The 25,742-nt window shown below is 40.2% G+C and overlaps 1 protein-coding gene across 1 annotated transcript; it reads right to left on the bottom strand.

Annotated features, from left to right (window-relative positions):
• Positions 1-19,336: 19,336 nt before the first annotated feature.
• LOC114628764 (endogenous retrovirus group K member 6 Pro protein-like) lies at positions 19,337-19,780 on the bottom strand. The gene has a single exon (XM_028776736.1). The coding sequence runs from the start codon at positions 19,778-19,780 to the stop codon at positions 19,337-19,339; it is 444 nt and encodes a 147-aa protein (XP_028632569.1).
• Positions 19,781-25,742: the final 5,962 nt, after the last annotated feature.

Below are 25,742 nucleotides of genomic sequence, written 5' to 3'. Positions count from 1 at the left end.
TATTTTTTTCAATAAGAACACTTCATAACAAAAATTAGGCTAACTTTCCAGAAAGGTCCATTAATTACATACAATATTTCCATCTGATCATTAAGTTTTAAGTATGTTTTAAAAGTAAAAATCTAAAATATAGCAAAGTGCTTTTAACAAAGTACATGTGCCTTTTTCAGTAAATATTTCAAGAGCAGAGAGCCTCCCTGATGTGGAAGACAAATTTTTTGGAAAATGAAAGGAAATCTAAGAAAACAAAATTACAATAAAAATATAGCTTTTAATTAAATAAAGTTCTGAATTATTATTTAAGAGGATTTTTAAATTTCTTGCTGTTTTGAAACTCTTTGTTTCATTAGTTAATAAAATGAACAAATAACTCTAATGTTTATACTGTCTTCAGGTACACTAATCCAATATAAGTGTTACTCAACCTAATCAACTCCACTATATCCTCTACCTTACTTATCCCCAGCCCACTTCTCCATAACCCCTATACCTCGTCCCTAATTTAGCTCTTTTCCCTATCCCTACACAGTTTTAAGAATCATCTCTGCTTTCCTCCTTTCTCCATCTGATTCCACAGTGATATTCTCCACATAATCACTCCACCCTATTCATCATTTCTCTCAAGATTCCCAAGATTCATTCCAACTTCTGCCATACCCTTACTCCCCCTCTCTCAGTTCTCCTCCACCTAAACTCTTAAACTCCAATACAGAATAAATTCTCCCCACATTTTGGCCTTCAGGAATCATGATGGAACGAATATTTTAAGTTAAAGGGTAAGACCATGAAGAGTAAAAATATCTATTTGGTACCCTTTTTTGATTTATAAAGATAAAAATCCATATATTAAAACAGCCAGGTAGGAATGATGATGGAAAAATGTAGGGGCCAGAATACCAAAATTCCTTGATTTTTAAAATAAGATGGCTTATTCTTGATTTTCAAAGATTTTGAAAGCCTCCAATTTTTCTTTTATTATATATTATAAAGACATTCTATTTTAGGCTCTTTGAGAAAAATAAATAGACATAAAATACCAACTTCATCTAAATTGTAAAATATGTTGATGGAAAACAATAAAAGATGCACTTTGTGAATTTACCTAGAGCATATTTTTGCTATTAAAATAATATTTTAAGAGTTTATTTTTAAAATGACTCACCTTTAGTAGATTTCCATTATCTTAAACAACTAATATTCATTTACAAACCAACTCCTTTATTCTTATACATATATTAGAGTACAATAAAAGATCATCTTCAAATAAAATTCTCTATAAAATGCAGTGACATTTAACTTAAAGTTAATTCTAAATTATGACAAAAGTACCAACAGTTAATATTACCCAGATGCTCAATGTTTTTGAAGATCATCATGATGACATTAACTAAATTTCATAATTTCTCTATAAATATACCTAGTCATTCAAAAATGAATACACATATATTTGATGATTCTAACATTACAAAATAATAGATTCTAAGGTTTCTTTCTTAAACCCTAACGTTTCAGTACAACATAATGCCAGTACATATGCAGTGCAGAGTAAGATTTGAAAACAAGAAAAATTTCACTAAGTAGTATCAATTTGGAAACACCCACTATTATCAAAATTCAGTAAAAAAAATCAAACCACCTTCTACACATTATACCTCCCCAGCTTTCACACTCATCAGACACTTCAACCAAGTATTTCAGTTTGTTCTTAGGACATTCATTCTGTTTCAGGCTAGTAGCTCTTTATTTCTCATTTTCTATACCTATCACCAGTGACTAGAGAACAAATCTGTCTAAAATCAGCAAAAACTATCTGATGCTTATAACTTTAATATTTATCGTGAGTGTAAATTTCCACCTTTTGAAAGTGAAGGAAACAACTGGATTTTATTTTCAAAGAAACGCTGGACAGTGAAGTGCACTAGTATGGTGAAACATTGTCCATTTTACACTGATGCTGTATTTGTGTTTGTGAAATGTGTACTGCCATAATTTGCTGGCCATTTTTAACTTCTCTCTTGTTTAATAAATATTTATTGTGATATGTTTAAACAAAATACCATTCAAGGTGATATCGTAATATATATGTGATGTATGTGAATTGGCCTGTATTGTATCTTTAAACAAACTGTGGTGTAGATTGATGTGATCTTTTTATTTATTCAGGGGTTGAAATATTGCAGCACTAGAGTATAGAACTCCTGGTGCTCATTCTATATGATTATGCTAATCTTGTAAAATTCACAACAGGTATTTTAATATCTTACTAATTTAAAATTCAAATAAAGAATATTACAGAGGGGTGGTATTCATTTAAAAACTAAATTGCTAAATCAATCTTATTTCTGTAGCATAACTCAGCATATATTTATTGAGGCTATGTTAAAAACTAAAAACTATATTAATTCTGTACCTTTTGAAGTAGCTGCTCCTTCTATTACATAGTCTTTTATCCAAATATATTGGCATGAATGTAGGCACTTCTGTCTTTCAGTGTTGCTCTGTTTGTATTTGAGACACAGAAACTATCTGGAAAGAAATCTCTATAGCAGCAGCAGCAATTTTATTTAATCATTGACAGTTTTTGCAGCAATAATATTTTTTTTCTTAACTAACCTGAAAGGATAATTTTATATTTTATTTCAACTCCAATATTACTTAATCTTAATCTGGACCTATCCTATAAACCTAACCTTAGCTCTGATAGGTTGGGAAACATGTATGGAGATTTCAGACATTGACTTTAATGTCTGAATCAGTTATGAATAAAAACAAGACAGCTAATCTTCATCTTTACACATTGAAAACTTTGGTTTGTATAAATATTTTGCCGTTTTATTTATGCTCAAAATCTCTTTAAAATTCAGTTTGTCTTGATGACTTTTCTGTAATATGGGTTGCACAAATCTTATTAGCTAGAATACCAGAAGTGTTTGATGCTACAGAAATAAAAATATCAATTCACTCCCCCCTCTTACATCTTAAAAACTAAATTTCAACTCTTGGATAATGATGTTTTTGCCTAAATATTTTCAATTTTGTATCTGTATCTTATTGAGACTTATACTCTAAATTATGTAATCTATAAGTCTCAGCTATTTCTCTTCTCAAGTAAATTGTGATACCAATTGTGATTGATGTCATTTTCTTATACTATATTTCTGCCTTGTTAATATTTTGTGTCTGGTAAAATTTATTGATGGTTAATGCCTTTGTGTTGTCCTCACAATTTTCCAATACATAACAATGATGTGTAAGGTGCATTGCAAAAATGTTGAAATTTGCTCTTTTTTTCTAGTACGTGAATCTGCTGGAAAAATAAATATTTGACACATTAGTGAAAGTAATATATTTCTTCCTGAATTGAAATTGTCTTTTGCTTTAAATACTTCATATGTAAATTTATATTTCAATAAATGGTGTCATCTGCATTCAAATATTGTGTTTTCTGTTTTTATTTCTTTTAAAAACATTTCCTATAGAAACATAATTAAAACAGAACTTTAAAAACGAAAGAAAAAAGAAGCTGAGCATTGTAGTGCACTTTAATCTCAGCATGTTGGGGGAAAGAAGGGGGACCTCTGTGAATTTGAGGCCAGCCTGGTGGTTTATGCAGTGAGTCCCAGGATGACCTAGTGAGATGCAGTCTCAAAACTCTTTCTTGGAAACAAACAGAAAAATGAATAAAGACATGAAAATACAAATACAGTTATTTGAAAACTTGAGACCTTACTCCATACCCCACAAAACAGAGAAAATTAAAACAATGACAATCAGTTTGACAAAAAAACTTTAAATATTGAGTAGCCTATTACTCAACATATTCATGTGTAAATTAAACCTTATAATTAATACAAAATGCAAACTTCTATCATACCCAGGATTTCAGCTATAACTTTTCTATAGTTCTCTCTTGTGTGCTCAGCAATTTCTGTCCACAAACTTCTGCAATTTACAATGTAGTTGGAAAAAAGTGCTCATGAAAAGCTACTCTCCCAGTCATTAGTAATGTCTATACCTTCATTTTTAAGAAATATGACTTTATGAAATGCGTTTATGAATAAATATTGACCTGTTAGTACAAGAGATACAGAAGAATGTTTTCTTGGAGAAAAACAGAAAATTTCCCAGTATAAAATCATAGAGAAGAATCAAGCTACATTTTTGTTTCTATTTAACCATTGGATGAGGCAGTTTTTGCTAGTACAATGATTTACAAATTTAATGTGCATCTAAGTTCAGTTGTTATATAAAGATCTATATGATAGTCTATGGGTTTTAGTGGAGTTATTTCTTTTCTAACATAACATTTTTATTAGTTTAAAAACAAAAAACAGGGCAGGAAAGCTGTATATCTCAGCAGGTGCCCTGAGGATGAAGTGGAAAAGCCATGCCTTTTGACATACCAGCATGTAGATCAATCACAAGGCACCAGACAGCCACATGGTAGGAAGAGTGAGCTTTAGAGAAAGAATAAGGAATCCCAAAGTATTGAGAAATAAAATTAAAAAGCTTGGTGCTGTCCTAGTTAGGGTTAGCATTATAGTGATGAAAACCCATGGCCAAAGCAACTTGAGGAAGAAAGGATTTACTTGGCTTATGGTTCCATATCACTGTTCATCGCTGGAGGAGGTCAGGACAGGAATTCATACAGGACAGGAACCTGGAGGCAGGAGCTGATGCAGAGGACATGGAGGAGTGCTGCTCACTGGCTTGCTTTCCAGAGTTCATTCAGCTTTCTTTCTTTTAGAATCAAGGGCCAGGGATGGCCCCTACAATGAGCTGGCCCTTTCCCCATCAATCAGTAATAAATAAAATATTCTACAGGCTTGCCATCAATCAGTAATAAAATATTCTACAGGCTTGCCTACAGCTGGACCATATGGAGGCGTTTTCTCAATTTAGGTTCTAACCTCTCTAATGACTATAGTTTGTGTTAAGTTGACATTAAAGTAGCCAACACAGTGGCCCATTGTCAAATGTTCAGTTTCTACTGAGGTCCTGTAGTAGGCCAGGGCTATCTCTCAAAAGGAAGATAAATATGTCTGCAAATGATAGCAGACCTTTGGTCCAAAGATTCTCTGATTAACCTACAGGGGCCCTGCCAAAACCCCCAACATCATCTATATCTGCCATTGCCACTTCAAGTACCATCATGTCCTCTGGATCATATGAGCCAAATAGTAAAGTATCCTTCACAGTAGACTGGACCTATTGAAAAGTCCTCTATTCCAGGCCTATTCAAAGCTAGCAGCTTTCGTAGTTGCTTGGTATATGGGCTAGAGTATAGAGAGGAGTGTGCAATCTCCAGAATCTAAATAGACCAGGAAATGTGCTTTCTTGGTCATGTGAGGACGGAGCTAAGTGAAACAACTCATCCTTCACATTAAAGTAAATACTTTGGCATGCCAAAGTAGGCTCCTAAAACTATCACCTAAGTAAAAGGCCCTTGAATTTTCATTGGATTTATTTCCCATCCTCTAATGTGACTGTGTTACCAACAATTCCAAAGTGGTTGTTGCTATCTTCTCTTCACTTGGTTCAATCAGCATAATGTTGCCAACACAGTGGACCAATGTGATATTTTATGGAAGAGACTTCTAAGTTATCACATGGGCTTGAAAGTTAATAAATCCTTGAGGTAAAACTGCAGGTTTTGCCAACTGAAAGCAAATTTCTTCTGGTGGTCCTCAAGGATAGATACAAAGAAAAAGGCATTTGATAGATGAATAGTTGCATACAATGTATCAGGAAATGTGTTAATCTGTTCAAGTAAGAACACCACACTGGATACAGCAGGTTCTATCAGAGTCACTACCTGTTATTCTCCACCATCCATCTGTCCTTTGCATTGGCCAGATAAGAAAGTTAAAGGGAGATATGGGAACCATCACCTCTCCATATCTTAAGTCCTTGATAGTGGCACTAATGCCTGAAATTTCTTCATATATGCAATGTTGGTTTTTTTTTTTTTGCTTCACTATTTTCCCTGGTAGAGGCATGTCCAATGGCTCCCATTTGGCCTTGTTGACATTTCCTCCACAGGTCAGGGAACCAGAGTGAGAATTCTAAATATATATATATACATATATATGTATATATATGTATATATATATGTGTGTATATATATGTATATATATATGCAAAATTATAATAATTTATATATGATGTATATAATGTATACATTATGAAACTGAGGAAATGACCACAAGATGAGTTTGGGAACCCATGGGACCTACTGTGAGCTGGACTTCAGACAAAATTCTATTAATCATCTGACATTTATAAGCCCCTGCTTTAACTGGAGGGCCATAGTGTTTCTTAGGTTCTCTGGGAACCAGTGTCAATTCAGAACCAGTACCATATAGACCCCCAAAAGTCTGATTGTTTTATTTTCCCCTTGTATAGTTATCCTTGAAAAAAGACTGTAGGTGCCTCTGGGAAAGAACTAGAAAAAGCAAACAGTAAAACTCAAGTATTTTATCCAAGTCCTTCCCCTGGTGTCCCTGGCTTTATCAGGGTGGAGATTTCCAGGGTGAAGATTGGTAGGTTTTCAAGTCACAATCTTGAAGTTAGCTCATGGATTACTGTGGGATTTTGAGCTCGAGGATTGGTGGGTTTTCAAGTTCTAAGGTTGGGCTTTTGACTCTGTAGGGAGGAGCTTGGCCACTTGCATCTCAGGATTTTGGATGTGGCCTTTATACCCTTTAGAAAGTTTTGTGGGTGGAACCTGACTACTGGAGGTCATCAGGGGTGGGGCCTGGGCACTTGCCTCAAGGGACTTATAGACTTGTATTCCTAAACTTTATTATACACATAGGATTGAGTTATCACCAGGAAACTTCTCACCAAATTGTTCTGAGCTTAAACATGTCTAAAATAAATGATTCAGTGTCATACTCTAGAAATTTGAACTAACACTGGTTTGGAATCTCACTGAACCAAACTACATTCTTGCCTCCCATGAACTGTGGTGGTCTCAGAGACAACCCTTTTGCTTCAAACTCAAAATCCTCATCCATTCTATTGGCTGAGCTTTCTACAGAAATTTTCATACAAGTTGTATTTTTAATTTGTAGTGTTTCAATCTGTTTTTCCTTTAGTGTGTTTTTATTGACTTCCTTTTTGTAGCATCCCATATTGAATTTCTTTTCTCATTCTTGAATTCAGCACTTTGTTGTGTCCTCTGTGATTCATTTTTAAATTTCAACAATTCTTTTGAATCATTTGTCTTGAATTCAATCACAGTCTCATTGCTGTAAGATTGGTAATTTTGGAGGAGTCATATTGACTTGATTTTTTCTTAAAGGCATGTTTCTTCCATTTTTGCATTATGAAAAGCAAAAATAAGGCGAGGACATTGATTTTATTCTTGCTTTTATTTTTCAGTTATCCTTGTCCCTTCAACAGAATATTTTGCAATGTTCAAGAAGGACCTAATTTTTTTTTTCTAGACTGGTGGTTAGGCCATCAGTATTCCACTGAAATTAGAATACTATCTTTTTTTTTTCTTCTATTGGATATTTTCTTTATTTACACTTTAAATGTTTCCAGGTCTCTCCTTTGGAAATTCTCTGCCACTTCTCCCCTCCCCCTGCCTCCATGAGGGTGCTCCCCTACTCACCCTCCCACCCAATCCCACCTTCCTGCCCTGGCATTCCCCCACACTGGGGCATCGAACCCCCACAGGACCAAGGGTCATTCCTCCCACTGATGTCCATCAAGGTCATCCTCTGCCACACGTATGCCCAGAATCATGGGTCCTTGCATGTGTACTCCTTGGTTGGTGGTCCAGCGGGGGCTCCAGGGAATCTGGCCAGTTGATACTGTTGTTCCCCGCAAGGGGCTGCAAAACCCCTCAGCTCCCTCAGTCCCCTCTCCAACTCCTTCATCTTGTTAACAAGTAGAAAGGTCCAAGTGAGGATGCCTCAATCCCACTTGGGAGAGAGAAGAACGCAATCACAGGAGGGGATGGAGGGACCTGGGAGGGAAAGTGGACAGTGAGGGGAAGAGGGGAACATGATCAGGTATTGGGGAGGAACAGGAATCAAGCCCTGAGGGCCAGCAGAAAAAAATGGAAACAGGCAACCTTGGGAGGTAGGAAGTGGGGTGTGGAGACCCTCCAGAATGCCTCAGAGACCAGGGAGGTGAAAGACTCTCAGGCCTCAAAGGGAGGGACCTTAGATAAAATGCCCCACAGTAGAAAGAGGGAACTAGCAGAGTCCACCTCCAGCAGAAAGACATGGCACCAAGTGAGGGATGGGGCTGACATTCCACAGTCAATACTCTGACCCATATTTGTTCCTGTCTAAAAGAACTTCAAGAACAAAAATGGAGAAGAGCCTGAGGAAAAGAAGGTTCAGAGACTGGCCCATGGTAGAATTCAGCTGGGTAGCAGTGCTGGGGAGACCCCAAGGCCTGACACTATTACTGAGGCTATGGAGTGCTCGCAAAAGGGGGCCTACCTTGACTGCCCTCCGAAAGACCCAACAATCAGCTGAAAGCATCAAATGTAGATACTTACACAAGACCAACAGAAGCTGGTGACCCCTGTGGTTGAATTAGCGAAAAGCTGGAAAAAGCTGAGAAAGAGGGCGACCCCCTTAAGAAGACCAGCAGTCTCAACTAACCTGGACCCCTGAGATCTCTCAGATACTGGACCGTCAACCAGGCAGCATACACCAGCTGATATGAGGACCCCAACACATATATAGTAGATGACTGCCAGGTCTGAGTTCAGTCAGAGAAGATGTACCTAACCCTCAAGAGACTAGAGGCCTCAGGGAGTGGAAAGGTCTGGTAGGGTAGGGTGGGGTTGGGGACGTCCTTGTGGAGACAGGGGGAAGGGAAGGAGGTATGAAATGTGAAACAGTCAGGGTGGATTGGGAGGGAGGTAAAATCTGGCGTGTAAACAAAAGATTAAATAAAATTTTTAAAAAATTAAAAATTAGAATACTGTCTTTAAAATAATCATTATCAAAATACTCCCCTACTATGAAGATATAATGGCTAAATAAAGACAAATCATCTCATAACCACCAATTATTTTACAAACTAAGGAAATACTGATAATTCTGTATGCATTAATTTGTTACATATAAATAGAAGAGAACGGAGACATAAATGGTAAAATAGTTACAACAAACTGGGGTAAATAGATAAAGCAGTTTTGACTAAAGTTAAAATGAAAAAGACAGAAGAAAATTAAGACAATTAGAGAATCATAGTTGTCCCAAATTGTAGGGCTAGCTAGGACACACAGAGTCCATAAGTGAGACTAGCCAAAAAATTTGGGAAGCTTATGTAAAAGAAAACAAAAAAGAAAAACAAAAGAATCAATAGGGGCGAAATGAGATAAAAAGAGAACAAGAATATAGAACAGAGTTTGCTAAATTGACCCTGGGGAATAAATTAAAGAGGAATAAATATGATGAAAGGGGGAAACTGAAATAAAAATATGAATGTTGTCTTGCTTGCTTACAGGCTTCAGCTTGGAGCCATTTGGTGTTCCAAATGATCACACTCTGGGCAGTGCTTTAGAAGACAAATGGGGATTGCTGAGCCCATCAGAAAGGCAGTACTATGTATGGTATGTCCTGCCTTCATGGGTTGGGTTAAAATGTTGTCCCCACTCTTGTGGAATTCTTCTTGTAAGTCTGACACCCCATTGGAGCATTTTTTCTGAATATTCTGATTCCAACTAGTATTCAACTTTACTGATTGTTTCATGGTTCTGATTCAAAGGGTTTTTTCTTGTTGCTTAGCAGTATTCTGCTGCTCATGTTGAATATCTACTTCTGGGACATTTTCTCTGAGTTTCATGAACATGTTCTCTTAACAGAGGGGATGTGAATGTCTAGCAACTGACTCAGCAGAGATATTTTTAAAATGGTATTCTGCAGCTGCTCTCATGCATACCAAGTACAAAGGATTATCCTGGCACCATTCCTTCCTCCTCTAGCGCTACTCTTACATGATTTCTGTCTGGTTTCCTCTCTTCTGCTGCTATTTAAAATCCCCATGACTGAAAGTACAATGAGATTTTTCTGAGCCTATCTGCCTCAATCCATGGCTTCCACTGGTCTGTATTGGCATCCACTTTCTGAGTAAGAATGGAGAACTCTCCAAATCAAGCCAATCTCACTAAGATTGATTAAGAAATTTTTCTCCTGCTTTGTAAAATTCCATACATTATTTTTTCTATTAAAGCAAGAGATATTCAAGCATTACTCACTTGGAATCTGCTGTCGAATTTTCTTCTTTTATTCCCTGTACCTTGTAGCAGATGGTACATATGTGTCATCTCCAATTTTATTACCTCTGAATATATATATTTCCTTGTTCAGCTCACTAAATACCTGTAGATGAATTGTTAAGAGAAGGTATATTAGTTGGAGATTTCTGAGTAGTGTAGGACAAAATCAAGTTATATTTACAAATATTTGTATTATGAGCAACAACTGTGAATGAAAATAGACTAGAATTGGGTATGACTGAGACATCAGACCTCAAGTTGGTGTAGAAGAAACTCAAAGTGATATGATTGATGCTGTTTGATTTTCCTAATAGAGTTGATTAGAAGGCATTGTGTCACAAAGATAGAATTTAGCAAGGGAGCACTACCTCCAGAACAACCTGAATATTAGTACTTGCTAACCAGACCTATTAGAGATAAGCAAAATATAGGAATCTAGGATATAAATGATTATTCACCAGAGTTGATCAGACATTAAGCCCATGCTCATAACAAAAAAAGACAACCTTGACTTATCATCAGCCAGCAGGCCTATTTCTCTACCAGAGAACATGCCTCTAACAGGCAGCTCAAAGAGGGCAGCACAGTGTGACAACCGTCCTTAAGTCCTGCCCTGCCATAAGACTCTACATTCTCCTCTTAAGCAAAGCATAATTCTGCCAGGTGGGCAAGATGACCCTGGGTAGCAACTATTTGAAATGGAAGAAAACTGGTATACTCAAAATAATTCTGACAATGAGCAGTATCTTTGCTGTGTAAGTCTCCCATCTGCTGAAGTTCCCAGACGTACAGTCTCTTGTCTTTACTTAAATTGTTCAAAGTGTAACCTGGGGCAGAGATCTCAGTTATATTTAGGGATTATAGTGCTTGTGGAATGTATAAACCCATAGTACACATTGTATACATAGTGAAGGGACTCTAGACAGTCCTGCCTCACAAGCATGGCTCTGGCAGGACTTATTTTTCTCCCCAATTCCCTCTGTCTTGCTAAAAACCATTATTAGACTATGTTTCTAAAGCTAACCACGAAGGTCTATTCTCTTATTTGGACACTTCCTCCTCCTGGGACAGACTACCAAAGTCCACCAATCAAAAGCCCCTTTTGGTTCCTCTAATTAACAACCCTAATCAAAATATACCACCTCATCCTTTCCCATTCTAACAGCATCATCCCCCTTTTCTCTTCTTAAAAATTATACCAGCAAGATCATTGTTCTGAGTCAGAAAGTAGCAGCTTTAACTTTTCTTTCCTGCTTAATAAAGGATCTCTCTATAAAAACAGGTGTTTGGGTGTGGTTTGTGTCTAATCTAGGGTCTGAGAGGGAACCCCCTTCTGTGTGTGTAGGAATATCTTTCACATAGTAAAATCTATTTGAGGATGGCTTCTGCCAGAGCTTTAGCCAGAGCTAGACAGGCACTATTCATAAAGAGTTTTTTCTTTATTTTGTTGAGTGTGGGGAATGATTTCTCACTGAGGGGTGCATATTTCTGCTACAGAATAAAGGAAGGAGGGAAGAAAGAATGCTCTCTTAGTTCATTTCTTTTTTTTCTACTTTATTTTTTAATGGATATTTTATTTACAATTCAGATGTAATCCCCTTTCCCCATTTTCCCCCACCAGGAACCCCCTATCCCATTCCCCTCCTCCTACTTCTATGAGGATGTGCCACCACCCACCCACCAACTCCCACCTCCACACCTACAAATTCCCCCACACTGGGGCATCCAGCCTTCACAGGACCAAGGACTTCCTCTCCCACCTATGCCCAACAAGGCCATCCTCCCCTACATATACAGCTGGAGCCATGGGTCCCTCCCTATGTGCTCCTAGGGTGGAGGTTTAGACCCTGGGAACTCTGGTTGGTTGGTATTGTTGCTCTCCTCATGAGGCCGCAAACCTTTACAGCTCCTTCAGTCTTCTCTCTAACTCCTCCATTAGGAAACCCATGATCAGCTCAATGGTTAGCTGTGAGCATCTGCCTCTGTATATTTCAGACTCTGGCAGACCTCTAAGGAGACAGTTATATCAGGCTCCTGTCAGCATGCACTTCCTGGCATCCACATCAGCTTCTACCTTTGGTGACTGCACATGAGATGGATACCCAGGTGGAGCAGTCTGCAGACAGCCGCTCCTTCAGTGTCCCACAATTTGTCTCCATATTTGCTCCCATGAGAATTTCATTACTCTTTCTAAGAAGGACTGAAGCACTCACACTTTGGTCTTCCTTCTTCATGAGCGTCATGTGGTCTATGAGTTGGGTATTGTGAGCTTTTGGGCTAATATTCACTTATCAGTGAGTGCATACCAAGTGTGTTCTTTTGTGACTTTGTTACCTCATTCAGGATGAACCTTTCTAGTTTCATCTATTTGCTTGAAAATTTCATGAAGTCATTGTTTTTAATAACTGAGTAGTACTCCATTGTGTAAATGTACCACATTTTCTGTATCCATTCCACTGTTGAAGGACATTTGGGTTCTTTCCAGCTTCTAGCTATTACAAATAAGGCTGCTATGAACATAGTGGAGTGTATGTCCTTGTTATATGTTAGAGCATCTTCTGGGTATATACCCAGGAGTCATATAGCTGGATCCTCAGGTAATGCTATGTCCAATTTTCTGAGGAACTTCCAGACTGATTTCCAGAGTGGTTGAACCAGCTTGAAATCTCACCAACAATGGAGGAGTGTTCATCTTTCTCCACATTCTCGCCAGCATCTTCTATCTCCTGAGTTTTTGACTTTAACCACTCTGACTGGTGTGAAGTGGAATCTCAGGGTTGTTTTGATTTGCATTTCCCTGATGACTAAGGATGTTGAACATTTCTTTAGGTGCTCCTCAGCCATTCAAGTTTCCTCAGTTGAGAATTCCTTGTTTAACTCTGTACCCCATTTTTAATAGGGTTATTTGGTTTTCTGGAGTCTAATTTCTTGAGGTTTTTTTTTTTTTGTATGCATTGGATATTAGCCCTTTATTGGATGTAGGATTGGTAAAGATCTTTTCCCAATCTGTTGGTTGCTGTTTTGTTCTATTGACAGTGTCCTTTGCCTTACAGAAGCTTTGCAATTTTATGAAGTCCCATTTGTCAATTCTTGATCTTAGAGCATAAGCCATTGTTGTCCTGTTTAGGAACTTTTTCCCTGTTCCCAGGTATTCAAAATTCTTCCCCACTTTCTCTTCTATTGCTTTCAGTGTATCTGGCTTTATGTGAAGGTCCTTTATCCACTTGGACTTGAGCTTTGTACAAAGAGATATGAATGGATCTATTTGCATTCTTCTACATGCTGACCTCAGTTGAACCAGCACCGTTTTGTTGAAAATGCTGTCCTTTTTCCACTGGATGGTTTTAGCTCCTTTGTCAAAGATCAAGAGACCATATGCCCTGGCCTGCAGGACGGTGAACTGGGACTAGGGGACCACTTGAAAGAGAGAGCTTGGGGACACGGGGACACGAAGAAGGACAGCAAGTCAAGAAGTCTGATTAAGCTATCAAATTTTTATTGTTCCCTTACCAGGTTATATACACATAGAAGCAGGATATGGGGAGGGGGATGACATAGGGTCTCTTTGCTTCTGGAGAGTGCAGATGTTCTTGGGGAGAGTACAGATGTTCTTAAGAACAGGATATTGGCTGGGTGAAAAGTTCATAGAAGAAACAGAGCAGAACAGGTTGCTAGGTACCTGTCCATAAGATCTATGATCATTTGTTCTGATCTAAGCTAGTACTTTCCCACCAAGGCTACATACCCACAAGATCTATAGCTATTTGTTCTTAACTGAATTAGTGCTTTCCCACAGAGGCCAAGACTTTGTGCCAGTAGGCACATATGGCTGACTAAGGAGTTAATGTTTAAGCAGGGTCACTCCTGACATCTCCCCTGTTTCCTTAGTATAGAGGGACCATGGCAATTTTGATCTTTGCCACAGCAAAGATCCAGTAATTTGACCTCCAGTAATTAAAGGGGACCTTGTAATGGCTCCAGTCCTCCTGGTGTTGTCCAGTGAGGCGTGGGGGCCGGACCTGTCCTGATGTCTTTTTCCTGGAGATGAGATAGTTTGGACATCAACCTCTATGCAGTCAGTCTTGTCCCTCCGGGAACCCAGAGAGATATTTTTAATTTTTGTTCTATATTCCCCTGCAGTGCTTTGCCTCGCAGCCTAAGCAAGAACTTAGATCACCATCACCAGTCAGAGGTGGCTCTGGGTGGTTCTGGGTGGCCCTTCTCTGCTTGGTCCAGGGGTGGAAGTCCCTTCTTTTAGGTTGGGAGAAGGGTTTTGGGAACACCCTGGATGGAATATTGACCTCTTCTTGAGTCTCTTGGTCCTTCATAGCTAACCTATGATAATGTACCTGAATAGATTTTGTGCCAAATTATCTATCTGTTGTTTCACAAAATTGATAAGCCTGTTTAAGGCCCAGGGACCAAAAGAAATAGCAAAAATAACTCAATTAATGGTCCCAAAATGGAAGGAAGTAGGGTTGACAACCATGGAGAGGTTGAAAACCAATACTTGTACCATGCTTCCCCTCTTTCTCTCTCTCTCTCTCTCTGTCTCTCTCTGTCTCTCTGTCTCTGTCTCTCTCTCTCTCTCTCCCCCCCGTGTGTGTGTGTGTGTGTGTGTGTGTGTGTGTGTGTGTGTGTGTATGTGTGTGTGTATGTGTGTGTGTCTTTACTCAAGGCCTTCATGCTCTCTTTAACCATCCCTGTCTTGTCTATGTAAAAGCAACATTCTTCTTTAAGAGCTGTACACAGCCCTCCCTGGTATAAAAAGAGTAAATCAAGTCCTCTATGATTCTGGAGGACGACTTCAGCTAAGGAGGAGAGGGAATCTGAGAGGTCATCGATGCCTTGTTGAAGACACTGGGCATCTCTGTCAATGGTGACACTGAGTTCTTGATACCTAGATTTGGAAAGAACATTTGAGGAAATACCAGTCCCCATGCCTACTGCACCAAGGCCCAGGAGGACTGTAATGGTGGCGGCAGTTAGGGACTCTCTTCGCTGGAAAACAAGTGAAGGGGAGAAATCAGTGGACTGATCCCACAAATGAAAAAATTCTTCTGAAGGATAATAAACCAATAGAGGAAACAACTGTACAAGAATGCAAAAATCAGAATTCTTAGCTGAAAAGGTGGTGGCTGAGAGGCAGACGGTGAGACCATCAAGGCAAACCCACCAGGTATCATTTGTTGGAGCTAAATACTGGCTACTAATATCAGGTGCAAGGGTAACATTACAAAGGTGGACACACTGTGAAGTGGGTGTATTAGAAGTCACACGGAGGCCCAATCCCAAGACCTGAGAGAGGGACAAATCATTCCACTCTCCATATTGCCAGTGGCAATGATTGGAGTTATTCGTTATTTGTAGGTGTAAAACTGCCAGAAACAACGATGCCTTCATAGAAAGGTGGCTGAGAATGATAACACAGCCAGCAATCATCAACAAGATTAGGGGAGGTGGCATTAAGTGTAAGGAAGGTCTGATTCACTAAGGTAAGAATAAAATTCTCAGTCTGAGCAAAGTGGGTAGTATCGGCTATGGGAGAATCAGCTTTGGGAGCAGGGGAAGTAACTGAAGTAAATATGTGAGCAGTTTTTGTAAAAGATAGAGGGTCAGGTTTTTTGTGTGGCTATGCCTGGGGGACCAGAACCTGGTTGGGACCAATAGGGACTGGCGAGTCTACATGAACTAGTTCTTTGAGGAGCTTAATGGTAAAAGTAAGGCCAGTATCTGTGCCTGATTGATAAAGATGGGGACCCCATGAGACTCCCCATGCCCAATCTTGGGATTTAGCATGGTCTGTAAATGTAATGGACAGAGGGAGGCACCAACCTAAGGTGACACAGTTAGAATTTTTAGTTAGGATTGGCATCTAAAGAGTTTTGAGGGCGTGAGAAATTTCATGAGACAGTAATATAATCCCATGAGGAGGTAGGATTCCAATAGACCATCCCAGAGGTCTCACAACCCCAACTGGCACAGTAAAAGTCGGTTTTGCCACCGCACTTATGATGGACAGAGCAGCTACAATGGAGGCCTGGGCAAATATAAAAATCTATATCTTGAAGTAAGATTCGTCTGATGGAATTATCACAGCCAGGGCTAACTGGGTGATGAACAAAAACCCAAACATGTTGAGGATTAATAATCTGAGTGTTGGGCATATTATCCTCTGGGGCTTTATATAGGTCTAGCTGATGTTGAAGACCCCAAGGGGCCGCTGCTCCCTGTGCTAATTTACAAAGATCAGGAGTGAGGCATGCTGGCCACCAGATGCTGGTAGAAGTTTTGGAAGTGGCCCAGACAATGTCATCTCTCTCTGAGAGGGCTGTCCAAGTATAATTCCAAGGGATGTGTCTATTAGGGGCTTTTGGCAGAGGCAGTTAAAGGTTGATGGTCATTCCAGTCAGCCACAGGATCATGAGTATCCTTGCCTGGAGCAGCGTTTGGAAAAGAAATGAGATTTGTCTCAGGAGGAGACAGTTGTTCCATTCTGGACACAGGTGGGTTAACAGTTTTTACTAGCCTCTCTGGTATCTATCTTGGGCCAGCATTCTTTTTGTCATAGATACAGGCAGACCCTCGTCCCCAGATAAGGACAGGATCTGGTCCTTTCCATTGTCCAGTGAGGGGATCCTTCCATGGCACTAATGCATAAGAATCCTGTTATTTAGGATGCCACAAGCAGTCAGCTGCTGATCTGCCTTCATTGTCCAGGGACAAGAAGTTAAGGACAAAGAGAGCATGATTGAGCCTGTTTTGAGGAGTCAAGGGGAAGTAAGCTTCTGTAACTTCAGTCAGGTGCTGATGCATATTTTTCAAAGTCTGATGGGCTAGTTCTACAATGCCTTGGCCTTGAAGACTATAGGGAATACCTGTAACATGTTTGATGTCAAACTGGGAACAAAACTGTTAGAACTTAGTTCCTGTATAACAAGAGCCATTGTCTGTTTTAATGATCTGTGGTTTTTTTATGGCAGCCATACACTGTAGGGTATGTATTATCACATCATGCAATGCTTCTCCAGAAAGTAGAGACACATGTATAAATCCACAATAGGTATCAACTGTAACATGCACATATTTTAACTTTCCAAAAGAAGGAAAATGGGTAACATCCATATGCCATCGTTCATTAGGGATGAGTCCACTAGGGTTAACTCCCAGGTGAGGGACTGGCAACAGAGTGGCACATGACCACAGGACTTATCAATTCCTTGTGCTTGCTCTCTAGAAATCTTAAACATCTGGCACAAGGTAGAGGCATTCAAATAATATAAAGCATGAGCCCATTTAAGCAAATCTATGGAATCAAGTAGGGCAAGGAATGCTGCACAAGTGGCCTCATCGGCCAGGGCATTTCCATGCAATAGAGGACCATCCAGGCCAGAATGGGCTCTTAAGTGTCCCACAAAAAATGGCACTGTCCTTTTGATAATTAGGGATTGAATTTCCACAAATAATTTGGAAGTAGTAGAAGCAGGCTTAATATATGGGACTATCTCTAAGACAGGAATAGATTGGGCCATGTAGGCACTGTCAGTATATAAATTAAATGGGGTCATTGGTAATGCTTTAAAAACCTGAAGGACTGCAAGCAATTCTACCAGCTGGGCAGAGGAATATGGGGACTGCACTGAAATAACATGATCTTGTAAAACATAGGCAGCTTTGCCTGTTGAGGAACCATCTGCAAACACCAAGGTGCCCTCAAGGAGTGGAGTCTTGGAGGTGACCTTGGGGAAAGTCAAGGAATGCATCGTTACAAATTGTATAAGGGGGTCATTTGGATAATGATTGTCTATGGTGCCTGCAAAGGAGGCGCAGGCTATGGCCCAATCATCACTAGATTAAAGGAGCCACTCCACTTGATCTGAGGTATAAGGGAAAATAATAACATCAGGATCCTTACCAAAATATTGTCTGGACAGTTTTCTTCCTTTAACAATTAGGGCAGCAGACAAGGAATAATAGGTTGCCAAAACCTTGCTTGAACTTGAGGGGAGATATACCCATAACATAGGACATCCCTTCTTTGCAGGAGTCTGGGACTGCTGCCAAAAGATGTCTGCCAGAGTATGTGTTGTAACACAAACAATATAATAAAGTGGTACAGTGTAATGAATTTGAAATGAGGTTTGGGAAGATATGGCTTGACTTATTTGCTGCAAGGCTGAAATGGTTTGGGGTGTAAGGGTTCAAGGGGACAGAGGATGGGAGTCTCCTGGGAGGAGTTCATTGAGGGGAACTAGAACCTCGGGAGGAATATTTAAATAGGAGCAAACAAACTGGAGATTCCTGAGCAACTGTTGAAAATCTTGTAAAGTCAGAAGGGAAGAAAGCTGAAGCTCAGTCTTTGGGGTATGGACCTGATCCCAACTCGAGTTCATACCCTAGATAGGAATAAGGATCTTTCATCTGATTTTTTTCAGGGACAATTTTAAGACCCTGTGAACTTAGTGCCTCTTGAAGTTGTTGAAAATATGAGAGGGCTTGCTGTCTATTAGGGGCAGCCAGTAAGATGTCATCCATGTAATGAAGAATGTATGTTTGTCGCCAGGCATTTCTGACAGGTTGGATTACATGTACTATACACTTGTGGGCTAGGGTAGAGCTATTTGTCATGCCCTGGGGGAAGACTCACCAGTGGAAGTGATCCATGGGCCCCTGGAAATTAATTTGAGGAATGCTAAATGCAAAATGATGACAATCATCTGGATAAAGAGATATGGTGAAAAAGCAATCTTTTAAATCAATAGCAACTTTTAAAGGTCTGCTGGGATGGCAGCAGGAGATGGAAGACCAGGCTGCAGGGCTCCCATAGGAATCATCACTCTGTTAACTGCACAGAGATCTTGTAGGTGTCTCCACATGCTGGACTTTTCTTAATAACAAAAATCGGGGTATTCCAAGGGGAGGAAGATGGCTCAATGTGACCAGCTGCTAACTGTTCCTGCACCAACTGTCTTACAACAGCCAACTTCTCTTGTGTTAACAACCACTGATCAACCCAGACAGGGGTTGTGTCTTTCCAGGAAATTTTCTCTGCATGAGTCTGGGGAGCAGGGATGTCCATAGCTGTTAAGGAAAAAGCTGAGGCTGGGATCCCAAGCCTTGCCAGTCAGGTCTCTGTGTCACAACCAGAGGTTCTTTTATGACTTGTGCCTGTTTTCCTAATCCTTGGCCTGGCAGGAATCCCTGAGCCAACATTTGTCTTGTCATCACGTCATTAGGGCTGCACATGAAAATATTCATTTGGGAGAGAATATCTCTCCCCCAGAGATTGACTGGTAAATCAGTGATCACGTAGTAGACTACGGTGCCTGAATTTCCTTCTTGATCTATACACTTATGGGTCTGAGCACTGACTTGAGGGTTTTTGGAATGTCCAATCCCCTGTAAGTGGGTGGCTGAATTGGTCAGCAGCCAGGCAGCCAGCCAAAACCTGTCAGAGATGACAGTGGCGTCAGCACCTGAGTCTAAGAGCCCTTGAAATGTTCTTCCATTTAGACTCAAAGTAAGCATGGAGCGAAAGGAAGTAATTTGGGGGGCTCAAAAGGCCTCTGCTATTTCTCTCTCGCCAGGGGCCCTGGTGTCTTTAAGGTAGGGATTTGTAGTAGAAACCTTGGGAAAAAGCAACAACTGGGCAATGGTCTATTGTGCTGATATAAACACTGGGACAGTTATAGTACTTGCAAGAATCTGAATTTCCCCCTGGTGGTCGGGGTCTATATAACTCCAAGTGTAATCTGGAGTCCCTTTAAGGAAAGTGAGGCTCTTTCCAGGACTATGCCAAAAGTATTTGGGGGTAGGGGGCCATGTATACCAGTAGGCACAGCCTGAAGGCCCTCCTCCAGGGTCAGTACTATGCTGGAGGTGGCACAGAGGTCCAATCCTGGGCTGTTCTTTGTGGCTCTCCAGAGCTGGGCAACGGACTGTTGGGTGGCGGATTGTTGGGCAATGGACTGAGTGTGTGATGGGGAATCCATTGAGGAACAAACCCTATTACCCTGGGGCCTGTAGTGGGGTTGGGAGCCGAAGGATGCCCCTTCTGGAAGTTTCCCAAAAACCGTGGCGGTAAGGGGCACCCCTGACTGTCTGTTCTGGATTTACAGTCTCTGGCACAATGTCATCCCTTTCGGCAGTGGGTGCACAGAGCAGCCGGTGATGCCTGTGCTGGAGGGTTGTTTCTCTGGCCCTCAATGGGAGGTCCCCGAATCTGACGGAGATGGGGACACTCTTGCAAAAAATGGCCACGCTGTTTACAGCGAAAACAAGTCTTTTGGGAGCTATTTAAGCCCACCCTCTGAAGGGCGGCACCGATCATCAAGCCTATAGTGGGGCTTGTTCCAGCCCCTGCACAGAGGCGAACATACTCTGCCAGTGAATTAGAATGGTGGTGTTTAAGAACATCTTGGTAAGTAGGATTGGCATTTTCAAAGACAAGCTGTTTTATAAAGGGATTTTGAGGCTCTTGCACCCTAAACAGGCACTCAACAGTCTCCATAAGGTGGCTAATGAAACAATTATAAGATTTGTCCACCCCCTGTAGCACCTCAACCAATACAAAAATAATTGAAATGATCCCTTGTATCCTATCAGATCACCATGGACTAAGGCTGGTCTACAATAATACCAAAAACAGCAGAAAGCCCACATACAAGTGGAATCTGAACAACACTCTATTCATTGATGACTTAGTCATGGAAGAAAGAAAGAAAGAAATTAAAGATTTTTTTAATTTAATGAAAATGAGGACACATCATACCAAAACTTTTGGGACTCCATGAAAGCAGTGCTAAGAGGAAAACTCATAGCTTTAAGTGCCTACAAAAAGAAACTGGAGAAAGCATACACTAACAACTTGACAGCACACCTGAAAGTGCTAGAAAAAAATGAAGCAAATACACCCAAGAGTAGTAGATGGCAGGAAATAATCAAACTCAGGCCTGAAATCAACCAAGTAGAAATAAAAAGAACTATACAAAATATCAACAAAACCAGGAGTTGTTTCCTTGAGAAAATAAACAAGATAGATAAACACTTAGCCAGACTAACCAGAGGGCACAGAGACAGTATCCAAATTAATAAAATCAGAATTGAAAAGGAAGACATAATAGCAGAAACTGAGGAACTTCAAAAAATCATCAGATCCTACTACAAAAGCCTATACTCAACAAAACTGGAAAATCTGGATGAAATGGACAATTTCCTAGACAGATACCAAACACCAAAGTTAAATCATGAGCAGATAAACTATCTAAACAGTCCCATAACCCCTAAATAAATGATAGCAGTCATTAACAGTCTCCCCAGGACCAGATGGTTTTAGTGCAGAAATCTATCAGACTTTCCAAGAAGATCTAATACCAATTCTCTTCAAACTATTCCACAAAATAGAAACAGAAGGAGCACTACCCAACTCGTTCTATGAAGCCACAATTACACTCATACCTAAACCACACAAAGACAGAACAATGAAAGAAAACTCCAGACCAATCTTCCTTATGAATATCAACACAAAAATACTCAATAAAATTTTTGCAAACCAAATCCAAGAACACATCAAAACAATCATTCATCATAAACAAGTAGGCTTTATCCCAGGAATGCAGGGATGGTTCAATATTCGGAAATCCATCAATGTAATCCACTATATAAACAAACTCAAAGGAAAAAAAACACATGATCACCTCACTAGATGCAGAGAAAGCATTTGACAAAATTCAACATCCCTTCATGGTAAAAGTTTTGGAAATATCAGTAATCAAGGCCCATATCTAAACATAGTAAAGGCAATTTACAGCAAACCAGTAGCCAACATCAAGCTAAATAGAGAGAAACTTGAAGCAATCCCACTAATATCAGGACAAGACAAGGCTGCCCACTCTCTCCCTACCTGTTCAATAGAGTTAGTTCTGTTTTTTTTTGTTTGTTTTGTTTTTTTTTTCTGTGATAAAATACCCCGATAAAAATCAACTTCAACGAGGAAGGGTCTATTTTGAAAGGAAAATTTTCCCCAAAACAGGGTCCTAGAATCTGGCCCAAGGTTAAAAAAATCCACTACTCATGGAATTTCTGGAAAGCAGCTAACCCCTCTCTGCAGACTCTGGAACCCAGAAGTGGCAAAAATGGGCAGTTAAAATTTTCTCCCACCCAATAGTTTCAAAAAGCAGTGTATGCCAAAAAACAGTTTCTAGGTCAGCCATACCTATACCACATCTTCATATTCTTAACTACAAAAATCAAATTGCTTTTCTGCGTGGGGACTTTTTTGAATACAGAAAAAGGCAGAGAAGTCATTGCAGTAGAAAGCTAGCTGGTCCCCTTGTGTTGATTCTAAGGAAACAGTAACAATAAACAGGAAAGGAGCAAAGTTAATATAGTGTTTTGAATGAGAATGAGAATCCTTCCATTGCTGGGGGGATTGCAAACTTGTACAACTATTCTGGAAATCAATCTTATTACAAATATTATTACAATCTTATTACAAATATCAATATTACAAATAGTTCTACCCAAAGACACAGTTATTCAGCTCCTGGGCATATATTCAAAAGATGCCCCACCATATCACAAGGACATGAGCTCCATTATGTTTATAGCAGCTTTTTTCATAATAGCCAGAAACTAGAAACAACTCAAATGTCCCTCAACCAAAGAATGGATACAGAAAATGTGGTTCATTTACACAATGGTATATTATTGAGCTACTAAAAACAGGACATCATGAATTTTTCAGGGAGATAGATAGAACTAGAAAATATCATCCTGAGTGAGGTGACACAGACCCAAAAGGATGTGTACTCACTGATAAGTGGAAATTAGCCATAAAGTACAGATCCCCACAGTACACTTTATAGACTCAAAGAAACTAAACAAGAAAGAAGACGGAAGCAAGAATTCTTGAATCTCACTCAGAAGGTGAGATAAAATAGTTATAGTATGTAGAGGGAGAAAGGGAATTGAGTGGGAGAGGGGATGTTGAGGGAAATAGGGGGGTCAGGATCAGGTGTGGGAATAGACAAGAGAAAGGGTCAGAGGACCAGGAGAATGGATGGAAATCTGCAACTGAGGAGGATGGAGGCTTGTGTGAGGCTTTATAAAGTGTCAATGACCTGGGATGAGGGAGGCTCCTAGGAGTCAATGGGGGTAACGTTAGTTGAGATGCATAGCAGGGGGATATGGAACCTTAAGAGACCACCTCCTGTAGCCAGTCAGGAACCCCAGCAGTGGGATAAGGACACAACATACCTACAAAACTTTCAACCCAATATTTGTCCTGTCAAAAAGAAATGCACAGACAAAGATGGAGCAGAAACTAAGGGAATGGCCAACCAATAACTGGCCTAACTTGAAATCCATCTCATGGGCAAGTACAAATCCCTGACACTATTAATGATACTCTGTGATGCTTGTAAAAAAGAGCCTAGAATAACAGACTCCATGAAGCAGCTGGCTAAAACACATGCAGAGATCCACAGTCAAATATTGGACAGAGCTTGGGAACACTTATGGAAGTGATGGGGGAAGGACTAAAGGCTCTTGTTATGCAAGGTGGAGTCTATCCTGCTACTTTGGCCTCTTCACCCTGTAAGGGATAGGAACTCCATAGGAAGATGAACAGAGTCAACTAACCTGGACAGTTGGGGGCTCACTGAGACTGAATAACCAACCAAAGATTTGGTTCTTCCATCAATTGGCAGGGCACTCTCCCTAAAGCTGTTACCTGTTACCTCTCTGTGGAATCTGTTTCCCAAGTCAGCTGCCTTGTCTGGCCTCAATGGGAGAGGATGGACCTAACTTTGCAGAAACCTGATATGCCAGTATGAGAGAATAACCATAGGGGGGCCCATCCTCTCAAAGGAGAAAGGGAGAAGGGATGGGGAAGGACTCACAGGGGGGAGGGGCAGTTGAGGGTAGTGATCTGGATGTAAAATGATTGAATAAATAAATTAAAGGAGAAAAAAATAAAATTAGTTACATATAAATTTTTTTAAAAAGGCACAGGCTAACCAAATGGATGTAAAAACAGCACCCATCATGCAGCCACATGAAAAACACAACTCAACAACAAAGATCGACATTACCTTAGAGTAAAGGGCTGGAAAAAATTTTTTTTCCAAGCAAACAGCCCCAAGAAGCAAGCTAGAGTAGCCATATTCTAATATCTAACAAAATATAGTTTCAATCAAAATTAGTCAAAAGAAATGAGGAGGGACACTTCATTCTCATCAAAGGAAAAATCCACCAAGATGATGATAGATTTTGAACATATATGCCCCAAATGTAAGGATATCCACACTCACACACACAAAAAAAAATTTACAAAAGTTTAAATTGTACTTGCACATTGAAACCTACACATTAATAGACCTCAACACCCAAATCTTACCAATGGACAAGTCATTGAAACAGAAACTAAACAGAAAAATAGTGAAATTAAGAGACATTATGAATCAAACGGACCTAACAGATACCTACAGAACATTTCACCCAAACACAAAGGAACATAGCCTTTGCTCAGTACAATGTGACGCCTTCTTCAAAATTGACCATATCGTCAGTTGTGAGACTGCGTAAGGGTATCCTGGGTCATGGTTGAGCAGGTGCCTAGAACCCCGAGACTCTGCAGACTCTGCTGCGTGGAATTCTGCGTGAGAACCGGCAGGAGTTCGGTCCCTCCCATCATCCAGGATCCTGAAAATCAGTCACATCTCCATAGAGTCACATAGGCCAGGCTATAGGCCTCAGGCCCTAGGGATTTACATACTAATGAAGGCCAGAGGGCAGAGCAAATTAAACATGCCTCCCCCAGATCCTCCCCCAATCCTCCCCCTTTCTCCCTCCCTATATAACTCGGGACTGCCCTGAGTTTTTGGGGGTACGCCTAGATCCATCTATTATCCGCCATGACAATAAACCTTTTTGGAACCAAGGACTTCCTCGTGTTACTGGGGCCTGCTGCCGCCAAGGCCCTCAGGCCGCTGGAACCATAGGACTTCTTCCCTAATGTGGGACCCGCCACGGCACCACGGCAGCGGAAGCCCCTCCGGGGCTTGCGCCGCTGTGGCGGCCTTCTTAAATTTTCCCCACAGTCAGTCACAAAGCAAGCCTCAAGAGATACAAGAGAAATAATGCCTTGTATTCTATCAGACCATAATGGATTAAAGTTGGGTTTCAACAACAGAAAAAGCAAAAAGCCCACATACTCTAGGAAACTGAACAACTCTCTATTCAATGATCACTTGGTCATGGAAGAAATTAAAGTTTCTAGAATTCAATGAAAATGAAGGCACAGCATGCCCAAATTTGTGGGACACAATGAAAGCAGTGCTAAGAGGAAGATTCATAGTATTAAGTGCCTTCATCAAGAAATTGGAGAGTTATCATATTAGCAACTTAAAACTACACATGAAAGCTCTAGGGAGAAGAAGAAGAGGAGGAGGAGGAGGAGGAGGAGGAGGAGGAGGAGGAGGAGGAGGAG

This window comes from Grammomys surdaster, unplaced genomic scaffold, assembly GCF_004785775.1.
Source record: "Grammomys surdaster isolate TR1022 unplaced genomic scaffold, NIH_TR_1.0 61, whole genome shotgun sequence".
In the NCBI taxonomy this organism is placed as follows: Eukaryota; Metazoa; Chordata; class Mammalia; order Rodentia; family Muridae; genus Grammomys; species Grammomys surdaster.
Note: the sequence above shows the minus strand (reverse complement) of the source record. Positions and strands in the feature narration are given on the sequence as shown.